We start from the raw sequence: 11,801 nt of genomic DNA, 5'->3' as shown, positions 1-11,801 counted from the left end.
ACAGCACTGCCCATGGTGGCTACTGGGAGCCTTCAGCTGCACTGGGGACTGAAGGAGGCCACCACATTCACTGCCCTGCCCTGAGTAAGGGTGAAAGGCATCCCAGATGGATGTTCTTCCTATCTGGTCCCCTCTGGAGCTTTCTCAGGGATTTTCTAGCCCCCACAGGGGACAAATTGTGATGCCTGGCATGCCTCACCCCTTCTGCCATGGCTGTGCTGGTTTTACTGGGGACAAGGGAAAAAGAAGCCTGCTGACAATACTGCTGAAGTGTGAGATGCAGGTGACTCTTGTCTGTTTCTGCTGGGTTTCATGGTCTCCCAGCATGTCTCTGCTGTCTCCAAAGCCACTCCTTACAGGGATTTCTCTTCTCAAGTAGCTGTCACTCCTTTCTGTTCTGATTTCTGGCAGGCAGCACAATGCCAGCATCACTTTCAAGAGGGAAAATGGAAGTTTTGAGCCAGAAAGCTGCACCAAGCACTGTGCTGTAAGCTTTGCCCAGGCTGATAGCAGCCAGGCCTCTGTCATTACAGGGATGCTCATTCTCAATGGGCTGGGCAGGTGCCCCACGTTGAGCCTGGTGAGGGGAGGCTTGGTGTGCAGCTGCAGCTGGGTGACCAGCTCAGACAGTGGTGAGAGGAAAAAGAGAAGCGCCTTCTCTAAATTATTAAGAGCAGCTTCGTGGAAGAGCAGCTTGCATATTGCACGGAGAGGCCCAGGAACCACAACAGACGCCGCCACCTCCCGGCTCTCGCCTGCGCACTGCCAAGAGCCGTTATTTGCCTGCCCACGCGCTTGCCATCACAAGTCAACAGACTCCCCTGACGTGAAACCCTTTATTCACCCTGCAGGGCCAGATCTGTCTCCCACCTGCGGAGGGAGGGACATGGAAGTAGATTTCCCTTCTTGCAGAGGATAGCACCTGAAGACAGGAGGAAAACCAGCCACCTGCTTCCCAGGGGTTTCTTTAAATAGTGGTACACAGTCTCTGCCCCAGGCAAGGAGAAGCCCTCAGCCCTGGGCTCCTGTGAGCAGCATCTCCCAGGATCCACTCCAGCTCTGGCCTTTGGCATTTCCTCCCACAGTTGTGTTTTGTTAGTTGGGAATCAGCGTGGCCATTCCAGAGAGCCCCGGATGGAGGTAGAAAACCAAGGTATGATGTAAATTGCCTTTGTGACAGACCTGTTAGCATTACTGTTCTTCCCCAACCAGTCCTCCCTGCACTGAGTGAAGAAGCATCACGTGGAGCCCAGCAGGGACCTTCCTCATCCCGTGATACCCATCCCACAGCCACAATCCCACCATGGCCAGGACTGTCCAATATCAACTCCAACAGCAGCCCCTCTGTTGCTCCTGTCCTGGTACACTGGATTTTTCCCAACTGCAAACTGCAGTGGGAGAAAGGGGCCAGAGCAGCCTGTCCCTGCCCACACCCCTCAGCGAGGAGGGACCCCGGCCCTCAGCAGGGCTGTGACTGCATGTGCCAAGCCCTCTCATCCTGGTGTTTCTTTTCTCGTTCTGGTGTGACAGGTTTCTCCTCTGGGAAGACGATGGTGGCGTATTCGGTCTGGTCAGCCAGCCGGGTCTCGGGGGGCACCTGGGCATGCTGCTCCCACTGAAACTCCAGCACACCATAGTCCACAGTAGACACGGACACCATGGGGGGCTTCTCCTCCTTCTGCAAGGAAATCCCGTAGGGACAGTTCATCATCCAGAGGTACCCACCATCCCCAGCACAAGTCCGTTTTTTACAGCAAATATTGAAACCAGCTCTGAAGCATCCCAGGAGGGCAGGAACAGTACAAAGCAGAAAGACAAACAGACCTGGGATAGCATTTGCTCAGAGAAACCAGACCACGAGCCTTGGGGTCACTGCCAAAGCCATGTGGGTCTCAGCTCTCTGCCTCTGCAGGCAGGTTGGGCTCCCTGCCTGCCCAGCTGTAGAAGGCAGGATTGTGCTAGGAGCCCTCTTCCCACCTCTCCACTGGGCTCTGAGCTGGCACGGGTGCACGAGGAGAGCCTCAGGCTGAGTTTGCTCAGCCCATTCAGGGGAGAACAAAGGGGAACCTACTTGCTGCCTTCAGCTACCTAATGGGGTTGGAGAGAAGATGGAGCCAGACTCCTCCCTGTGGTGCCCAGCAAAAGGAAGGGAGGAAACAGGCACTAGCTGCAGCAAAAGAAATTATAGCTTAATGGAGGGGCGGGGGGGGTATGATTTCCTCCAATTTTCTACAGCAATACAACCCACTGTCAAAAATAACCCCGTTTTGAGGAAGGGTTAGACTAAAGAGGTCCCATCCTATCTCAGGCAGTTTTTTTTATTTTTGTGATGGGGCTGTGCTGCAGGTGCAGAAAAGCAGTTGTAGCTGTGCAGAAAAGATCAAGCAGCATCAAGAGAGGAGAAGCGAGAAGCATGTGAAGGGCTGATAAAGGGAGGCCCTGCACTCTTTGCACCCCAGCGATGCCACGATGCTCCCCTACCACATAGCAGGGTGTCAGAGACAGAAAACTCACCGGTGGCGTGTTTACACTTGGTGGATTCTGCACATCTGCGAAGTAACACGTTTGGTTAGTAGATGCTTGTGTGCCAAGACAGAGTGAGCATCTGTGCCTGGGGCCGACTGAGCCCCCACATCCTAGGAGACCACTAGACACCGCAACTATTGCACCACGCTTCTTCCTTCTTCACTCAGGGTCTAACACCCTGAGCATTTACAAGGACAAGGGAGATACCAGCCCAGTCTAGGGATTAACTGGGATTAGTGGGGTACAATTCTTCAGGGGTTCCCTCTGGGAAAGCCCCTCTGGCTGACCACAGCATGGCTGAGGTGATGCCCAAGCTGTGGCGGGGGGATTATGCGGTGCCCCGAAGGTGCTTGGGCAAGGTGCATGTGAGAAACTTGAGTGCAGCATTAAGCCACCATACTAACAAGCAGTGTGGAGCTACAGCATGCAGTCTGGGACTCTACAAAGGGCAAGCAGGGCCCATAGCACCCTCCTCCCCTGGGCATGGAGATACCTGTCCCATGGAGACATGCCACAGCTGAGTTTAACACGTTGAACCAGTCCATGTACCCCAGGAGGCTGCTTCCCCCAAGTTCCAGCTGGGTTTGCTGGGTGAGCATCACTCATCAGGTCCCCTGGCAGACCCCAGCCCCTCAGCACAGCACGGTCCCCACAGGGGATCATACCTCCTCTCCTATATGTGACAGTGAGATAGCCGAATATCAGAAGCACAACGACCCCAGCCAGCAGCAGGATGCCGAGGAGCACAGCCTTGATGTAGTCTGGGGGACTGCCTTCCTCCATCTCAGGCTTATCAGTGGCATTCATCTTCTCAGGGGCTGCTGCAATAGCCATCCAAAAAAGGGGGAACAAAACAGCAGGTCAGGAGTGTAAAATGGCCTCTATAGTCCTTGTGAAATGCAACAGGGGAACATGGGGGCTGTTCCCAGAAAGGGCTCAGTCCCAGGCAGGCTGCCACAAACCCGCCATCCCTCCAGGGGCCCGGAAATTTGGGCTGACATGGGGGACGTTTTGGCCGTGTACCATTCCTTCCCATTGCAGGTGGTGAGGATGATCTCACACCACTGAGAGCTGGGGTGCAGGGGGTCAGGCACCACTCTGCACCCACAGGCAGCCCTGTGGCATGACCCCATGCCCAGCAAAGCCCCATGGAGGACACGGCTTCCCCGAGCCTCCCTGCTGCTTCCATATCCTGGGGCCAGCTCAGCATCAGCCCACATTGGAAAGAAATGTTGTGAAAGACAGTGACTTTTACAGTGTTTCTCCTTTTTATAAAAGGCCACCTTCAGCCCCACAAAGACCCCATGCTGACAAGGCTATGAGACTCTCCCAGAGCATGGTTTTGCAACAGTATCTAGACCAACACTGGCTGTTTGAGGGGTCTGAGACCCAGTCGCCACCCCAAACACTGTCCCTGTCCCCAACAGAGCTGTTCAGGGGTGAAGGCAGTTCCCTGCACTGGTCTCCTGCCTCCATCCATGGGTGAGGACTTGTTCCTCCCCACAGCATCACTGGGGACAACAGCCCCAGCAGGATGGAGACATCCCGCCTCGGGACCAGTTCCAGCTGCAGTGTGGATGGGGGAGGACAACCTGTGCCCCTGGGCCTCAATCCTGCATGCAAAGGCAAGGGAAAAGGGCAGAGCTGTGCTCTCCTGACCCATACCAGGTCCTCCCTCAGCAGAGGACTGCCTGCCTTATGCCCTGGGGCTGCAATGTTCCTGGGGGCTGTAGCACCATGGGACAACACCAACGACCTTCCCCATCAGCTCAGCCCTCAGGCTGACCTGTGACCACCAGGTGGGACCGGTTGCTCTCCATCACTTTATCAGGTTCAAAGAAGGTGATCAGCCCACAGTAGTAGGAGCCTGAGTCATTCTGGTGGAGGTTCAGGATCTCGATCTTGAAGGCTGGAGTGTGGTTGGTGAGCAGATACTTCTCCGTTTTCATTGGGGGTTTGTTCCGGCTGATCTCAGCAATTTTTTGGGCTTGGCTGTGGTTGGTCTCCTTGTACCAATTGAGGCTGTACTCCAAGCCAGAGTCACTCTCCATGGAGATATTGCAGAAGAATGTGGCTGAGCCTCCTGCAGGGACAGTTAACATGGCTGGGAAGAAGGTCACTGTTTGGGAGAGAGGAAGGAACAGACATGGTTACAGCAGGCACAGGTCTCAGAGACACCCGTACCTCCATGCAGGAACCAGGGATGCAAAGAGGGTGAGAGCCTGCCATCGCCCCTGCTAGCACCCCATCCCATGGAGAGGTGATGGGTTCCTATGTCCCAAACCCAGAGGTTCCATGCATGCCTCAGCTGTTTCACTGTCAGCTCCTGAAAGGTCCCTAAAGGGATTTACAAAAACCTGCTGGCGAGTGCTTGCAAACCCAGCCCCATGCCATCGCAGCACACGGCTCACCCACGGCCAGGCTCTGGGGTTTGCCAGCAATGCAGGCAGCCTGATGCTTGGCCAGCCTGCAGCATCACCCCAGATCACAGGGAGGTACATCACATGTCTCTCCCCTCCTGAGTGTGTGCCTGCAGGCCGGAGGGGAATACACAGGGGTAGTAACTCTACCATGAAGTGGTTTCAACAGAGCAAATTGTGCTCTGGGCTACCTAAAATTAACCCAGAACACCTACACCAGGGAAAACAGACTCGGGGGGCTGTATTATTTTTAAATCTATGCTACATTTTAATGTCTGAGTCAGCCTTCCTCCAGCTGACATTGCCTCCAAAAGCGTGCAGAGGGACTGAGTCCTGGGCTGCGGCAGCACCCTGGGTGAAGACCATCGCATGTCCAGCTGCCTGCTGGGGTGCTTCAGCTCTGCCCACTGCTCCATGATGGGAGCACAGAGTGGGCAGGGGCTGCCCAGGGCATGGTATTTGCTATCTCCAGCCTGAGACCATCTGACAGGGCAGAGTGACCTGGAACTTACGATGCCATCTCTTTCCAGCTATCTGTCCCCTTCTCACAGGAGGGGAGGCTGGCAGGCACCCACCCAGGGGATCATGGCTGGGCTTACGAGGCTGCTCCTAGCACAGAGGGCAGCTGGCCATGGCTGCAGTCCCCCTGGCCCTTAGCATGAGCCCTGCTGCTTCAACATATTTCCCTGCCTGTGATCCCAGCGGGTTCATCCTCAGCAGGCAGCGGCGATGCTGCAGACATGGGCCAGGCTCACAACATCCTGGCTCAGCCAGCCCCGTACAACAGGATGAGGCAGCTGCTGCATTAACTGTTGTTTAGAGCAATAAAAAGCAAGAAGAAGCATTTTGCACACAGGTTAGACCAAGCAACACTAACCACCAATGCTTTGAAAAGTCCCTGCCGTTAAGAAATTTATCTTCAGATAGCAGCCCCGGGGCTCGTAGCCAGAGTTAGAATGTCCCTCCAGCCTGAGGCCATAGGACCATGAACTCAGCATCACCAACCAGAAAAGGAACCAGGACAATTCCTTGAATAGATACAGGATTAGGTGGAAAACAGGGCTGAGAGATGAGAGATTAAACCGAACAGGAGGAGGGAGAGAGGGAAGTGCCCAGACTCCTGCAGGCAGAGCTGGCTGCAGCAGTGCCTGCACTGAGAGATGTAAATTTTGTAGTGTTTTCTTGTGTTTAACAGGAAATATTTGGCAGGCTCGGGGCTTTGCTTCCTACCCAGTGGCACTACCAGCAATGAATGAAGTGCTCGGAGGACTCCTGAAAGAAGGGGCTGGGTTTACACGTTTCCCTGCATCTTCTCAGCACCAGAGGTAACATCTGCTCCAAGGGATGTCCAGCCCTGTGCCCACGCTTGGGGCAGAAAACACCTGAAGCTACCAAAGAAAGAGCTAGGCTGGGACGGAGCGGGCACAGGCTTAATCAGGGCTCTCACTCACTTTGCCTGCACTCACCCTCTCCACTCTACCTCCTCTCCTCCACAGAATGTCACCCTGAGCAAAACCGCATGCAGGACCCTGGCTCTGTCAGGGTCAAGTCCAAACCAGGTAGCACAGGCTGAGAGCTCAGCCCAAAGCCATGAAAGCTAGAGCAGAAAACCCCAGATCCTGCATGGCATTCACAAACCCAGAGGCTCAACACCAAACCTCAACCCCAGCCAGTCTGTCCACGAGCCTCCAGTGTCAGCAGTGTGGGCTGGGGACCTGTCTCCTTCCCCATCTTTTAACTCCATTTCTGCCTTGAGCATCCCCATTTCTCTTGCTTCAGCCATGTGTACCCAAAAGCTTTGGGGTTTCTGCCTTCTTGATACCAGAGCTATTTATAACTACAAAGCTCCCAGCCCTTAGACATCTTCCACCGGCTGTGAATGTCACCAGCTCTGCTGGCAAGCGCACCGCGGTCTGGTACCTACCCCGGCGGCAGCTGGCCAGCATGGGGCCACAGCAGAGCAGGATGGTGCAGAGGCCAGTCAGGACCACCTCCACGCTGCCCCACATTGTCTTTGAGGCGCCCAGAGCCATGGCAAAGTGGTCGGTCCCCTGCCCGGGCAGACGTGGTGAGCCGTGCCGTATCGCGCCACCCCCAGCTCTTTCTGTGCTTTCTTCCCCACGTAGCAGCTTGTTCTCCAGCATACGTGGCAGGGGCTGGGGTGGAAATGAAATGTGCCCATCTCTGCCCCAGAGGGAAACCCAGGCTGCCTCCCGCCCCCAGCTTCCTCCCCACAGAGGCAAGGATCAGCTGAGCAGGGTCTGGGCCCTTCCCCTCCCCGCGCGCTCCTGGCCTGCTCTCACGCAGTCACCCAGCTGCCAAGACAAGCAGCACTAAACCTGCACCCTTTTGGGGGAAAGCTCCCAGGGATGGAGCAGGCAGAGACCATGGGGGACGTATCCTCAGCTCCAATCCTGGCCCATAAGTAAAAGCACTGTCTTGGGTTCCCAGGCACCCATGAGTGCTCCAACCAGGTGCCCATGGCAGTGGGGTGTTGGGGGACATGTGGCACTGGGTCACCAGGCAGGGTCTGAGCAGCCATGGGGCACCTATTGGCAGGCTGCTCACATGGGAAAGGGATAGGAGGAAGAAGGAGGAGGAGGAGGAGAGGAAGAAGAAGGGGAAGGGGAAAGAAGGGGAAAGAAGGGGAAGGAGAGAGGAGGAGAAGGAGAAGGAGAAGGAGAAGGAGAAGGAGAAGGAGAAGGAGAAGGAGAAGGAGAAGGAGAAGGAGAAGGAGAAGGGAGAAGTTTTAGCTCCTTAGGTGTGTTTCTCCATAGACAGATTCACAGAAAGAAGGGGCAGGTGCCTAGGGCTGGCGTGCTGTTACTGGGGTGACCTTTGCAGCAGACTTTTTCAACTTCTCCGCCAGCAATGTTCCCCGCTTGCCTCGCTGACTAATACTCGCATAGGAAATAACCAGCGGTGAAAGCACACCACAGCTGGCTCCTCCGCTTCTCTCGAACACAGCCTTGGTGCCCCGCAATTTTAGAAAGCGTCAGGGGAAAATTAATAATTGGGGTGAAGAATGTGATTCTCATGATGATTTCATTATTTTCCGGACTTTCAGAAAGAAGCTGTGGGACTGGGCTTGCTTACATCTCACTTTCAGACACAGCCCTGGCAGGCAAGTGGGCTGGGGGAGTGGGCTGGGGGAGCCACCCCTAATTTGGGATGGCCAAAGAGGGGGTTCTGAGCTGAGGCAGGCAGGGGTCACCCTGGGTTGGTGGCTCAAACCAGTCTGTCCTGAGTCCTCTTTTCCAGTCTCATCCTGGCATTACAGCATCACTCCTTTCTCATGAGCTTCTGGCCCTGCTTGAGTCGCAGAGCAAGCCTGGGGGGCTGTCCCCTCCTTGTCACCTTTCCATACTGCCTGGCCAGAGGCCACCATCTGTCAGAGTGGCAAGGGGAACACTCTTCATGTGCAATGGTGCTGGTGGTCTCCGAGGTGGACATCACCTCTTCCTTCACAATTTCCTGTGTTCTCATTAAAAAAAACCCTAACTGAATTCTAGAAAATATGGACTCTCACAGCGAGGAGGCTTTTCCCCCTTGAGGCTTTGTGTCCCCAGATAGCCACACCAGGCATCCAGATTGAGTGTGGGGAGGCTTGTTTGGCACTTGCAACATGTTTTGGTTTCTAGAGGCGGAAGATGTGATGAGTATCACCACCGAGATCGCAACTCACTGAGCCAGGGATCAGCAGGAAAAACTGGCTCATCCTCCCCGCCTGGCGTGGCAGTACAGGGTTCTGATTAAAATCATAGCACGAATTGCTCAAACTTTCCAACGCATGCTTGAAAAGGGGCCTCAGTTGGTACCTGAGGTGGGGAGGCTGTTGTGTCCACTAGAAACCAGATGGCTAGATGCAGACTGTATGGCAGTGTTTTTGGATGCTCAGGTTCCTTCAGAAACCCATACCCCAGCACTCCCCCCACCGTTCCCCAGCAAGCTGGGGACTGGCATTGACACCAGAGCCTTTCCAGGCTGCATGAGGTGCAGGATGAGGTGGTGTGTGGCCAGGAAGCGCCAAGGGAGCTCACAGAGCTGTGGAGCGTGTAGCAGAAACCACAGGTCCAGCAGAACGCTGAAGGAAAACTTGCTCCACTGCATGAGAGAGAATGGAGGGGCTGTTTCCCCTTTTTGCTGAGAAAAAATTGAAAAGGATGAAAAGAAAAAAAAAAGAAAGGATCAATCTCGCTGCTAGGAAGCTGCTGGGGGGGAAAGCAAGGTGAGCAGTGGTGCTGTGCCCCAGCCCAGCATGTGCCCTGGGTGCTGGCATCACAGAGAAGCCTGGCCCCACAGCAGACCCCGGACCTCAGGAAGGCTTCGCACCCTGCCTGCACCCTGCCAGACCAACACAGCTCCCACCGGCTCTTGCACCAGCTTCTCCAGCACCAAGGAAAACAGCCTGGCTCCAGCCATGCTGTGCCTCCTGCTCATGCTGGTAAACCCCCTCCAGCACAAACAGGGTGGATGGCAGATCTTGGGGTTAGCTGAGAGGGGGTTTGATGCTTAAAAAAAATTAATTCCCTTTCCCTGAGCTGGAGTATGGTGAATTGCATGGGGCAGTCCTATTTGCAAAATAGAGCAAAAAAAGAGCTAAAAAGGAAGGAGAAAGAGAAATGAGGAATAAGTGAGAAAATAGTTTGTTCTTCAAAACTAAGAGCTTCATCAACCACATCACACTACTTCACTGAAGCATAAACGTCCTTTTTGTCCCCAACAAGAAGCTGGCCCAATGTGGCAGTGAGGGTCCCATCAATGCATCTGGGACCCAGATGAAGCCTGGGTTTCCTGCAGCCGTCACACACGTCAGGGCACACAGCTATCACCCTGAGCAGGCACCTCAAAGGACTGGGCATCAGTCCAAAAATGGCTTAGAAGCATCTGGGGTATTTAAGGAGCACTGAATATTTGGAAGATGTGCAAGAAAGCAATGACCAAACACCTCAGATGGAGCCAGCTGAAGCCCAGAGCTGAATGTCCTCAAAACCTAGGGAAAGCAAAGCTTCCCAAATGAGATTTGGAACACAAAATCCCACAAAAAGATGATGAGGAAGAGAAACTCACAGGTTCTCAAAGATCACTTCCTCGCTGGTTTAACAGAATTCACATCTGTGGGTCTGACCCAGGCAGGAGGTGATGTGGCTGGGGCAAAAGAGGAAATGGTTAATAGTATTTGCAAATAAACACAGAGAGCTTTGAGGTCTTTCAGATACTTCTCAGAAATTAGGAAGGCAAACGATTTGCATGAGTAACAACACCTGACCCTGTGGGGAAAGGCAGCGGCCTGAGGGATGAGTAAGCAGCAAGTAAGCAGAGGTATGGGGCCATGAAACTGTTCCTTTAGCAAGTGAAAATCTGCAGGGTCTGTGCAGGGCACTGAAAACTGCAATTCGAAGGTGCCACATGGGTATGGCATGGGGCCACTGCCACATCCATCATGGCAGCAGGGTGCTGCTCCTGCCTGTGGGCAGAGCTGATGCCCAGCCTGGTAGTACTAAGGGCTCTGGTGGATTGTCTCTAGCAAGCAGTGATGCTAAAGCCAGTGAAAATCAGGAGGTGCTGCTGCTGCTCAGGGTCTCAGCAACCCACCTGTGCTCAGAGCAGGTTGGGGCAGGACCTGGAGCCAGTTAGGATGTGTCTGTGCATCCCAAGCAAAACCCCGGCAGAGGTACCTCCTGCCTCCTGGTGTGCAACCTCACAGCCTCCTGCACCTGAGCGGCACCTCCGGACAGCACCCTGCCTGCAGAGCCCCGGTCCTAGGTGCTCCCTATCCCTGCCTCATGCGATGGCCCCCTCCAGCCCCTCTTCCCCAGCAGCAGAACGCTCCACGCCAGCACAGCTGCATCATCGCATTGTTTCCATTCGAAGCGCCCAGGGACCTTTCTCAGCAGCGTCAGCCGATGCACGTAAGAAATGCGATCATGGAGATTGCTGCATCAAGATAAACAGCGGAGGAAGCAGGATGTCAGCTTCTCAGGAAGGGGCTGTGTCATATGCAAGCTGTTGTTTGTCAGCCTTCCTTGGGACAGACAGCATCTGCAGGCAGGGAAAAGAGCACAAGGGTGTGACTGGGGGCAGGATAACAGGGAGTGACAATTTTATGCCTTTCTGGAAGATTTCAGAAGTTCCTGAAGGAAAGAAGCAAGGCTGGGATCTCCATGCTGATGGTTGGGCCATGTGGCCCGGAGGAAGGAAGAAAACACAGGGTCTGGCAGCAACACATGAACAGGAATCGGGGGAATAGGCTTCATAATGGCAATACTCTCAGGCTGCGCTGTCCTCCACCTGCACCCGCTGCCCCGTAGCAGCCAGGTGCTCCCAGCAAGGCTCCGGGACTGGAGTCGGTGCTGGGGGCCGGAACACCAACACGGAGTCCCTCTCGCTGAGGCCAAGGGCTTGCAAAAACATCTCTGAGCACAGGGACCCCCTCCCTGCCCTGCTGGCACCCAGACTGCACAGGCGCCTTGTCCGCAGCCGCTCCAGCCCATGGGGCACGGGGCAAGGCAGCAGGCGGGGGCTCGGGCTGCAGCTGCCCCATGATTTGGGGTGAGTCGAGGGCACCGGAGAAGCGCCCAGCACCTGAAGCCACCGTCCCCACCAAGGAGCCCCTCTAGCTCCCCATCGGTCCTCCTGCCACGCTCACCTCCCCCACAACGGGCTCATCTGCACTTACAGTTAGAACTATGATAGCACCGATTTAGCACTTATTTACCATTTATTTTATTGCATTAAAATTTTAATTGTAAAAACACACACACACCCCCGTGCGCCCGCACCCCCGCGTCGCGGTGCTGAGCTCACGGACACGTGCCAGCCCCCGCGCCGCGAGAGGCGGGGCGGGGCGCCGTG

General features: G+C 55.0%; 2 protein-coding genes across 2 annotated transcripts in view; one reads left to right on the top strand and one right to left on the bottom strand.

The window, feature by feature from the left end:
- Window positions 1-1,459: 1,459 nt before the first annotated feature.
- On the bottom strand, window positions 1,460-8,573 carry PDCD1 (programmed cell death 1). Its single transcript, XM_026855293.1, is given in 7 exon segments — window positions 1,460-1,678; window positions 2,515-2,549; window positions 3,192-3,347; window positions 4,313-4,645; window positions 6,871-7,068; window positions 7,071-7,102; window positions 8,476-8,573. Coding segments are annotated over 7 exon segments (1,071 nt in total).
- A 2,164-nt stretch (window positions 8,574-10,737) lies between these two features.
- Window positions 10,738-11,801, top strand: part of TCTEX1D2 (Tctex1 domain containing 2) — a 7,059-nt gene continuing 5,995 nt past the window's right edge. Inside the window, exon 1 of the mRNA XM_026854982.1 lies at window positions 10,738-10,858. Within this exon, the coding sequence (XP_026710783.1) occupies window positions 10,738-10,858 (121 nt within the window). The remainder of the gene's footprint in view (window positions 10,859-11,801) is intronic.

Source organism: Athene cunicularia, assembly GCF_003259725.1.
Source record: "Athene cunicularia isolate RWA chromosome 9 unlocalized genomic scaffold, athCun1 chr9_part1, whole genome shotgun sequence".
In the NCBI taxonomy this organism is placed as follows: Eukaryota; Metazoa; Chordata; class Aves; order Strigiformes; family Strigidae; genus Athene; species Athene cunicularia.
The sequence above is the reverse complement of the archived record's forward strand: the minus strand, read 5'-3'. Positions and strand labels throughout refer to the sequence as shown.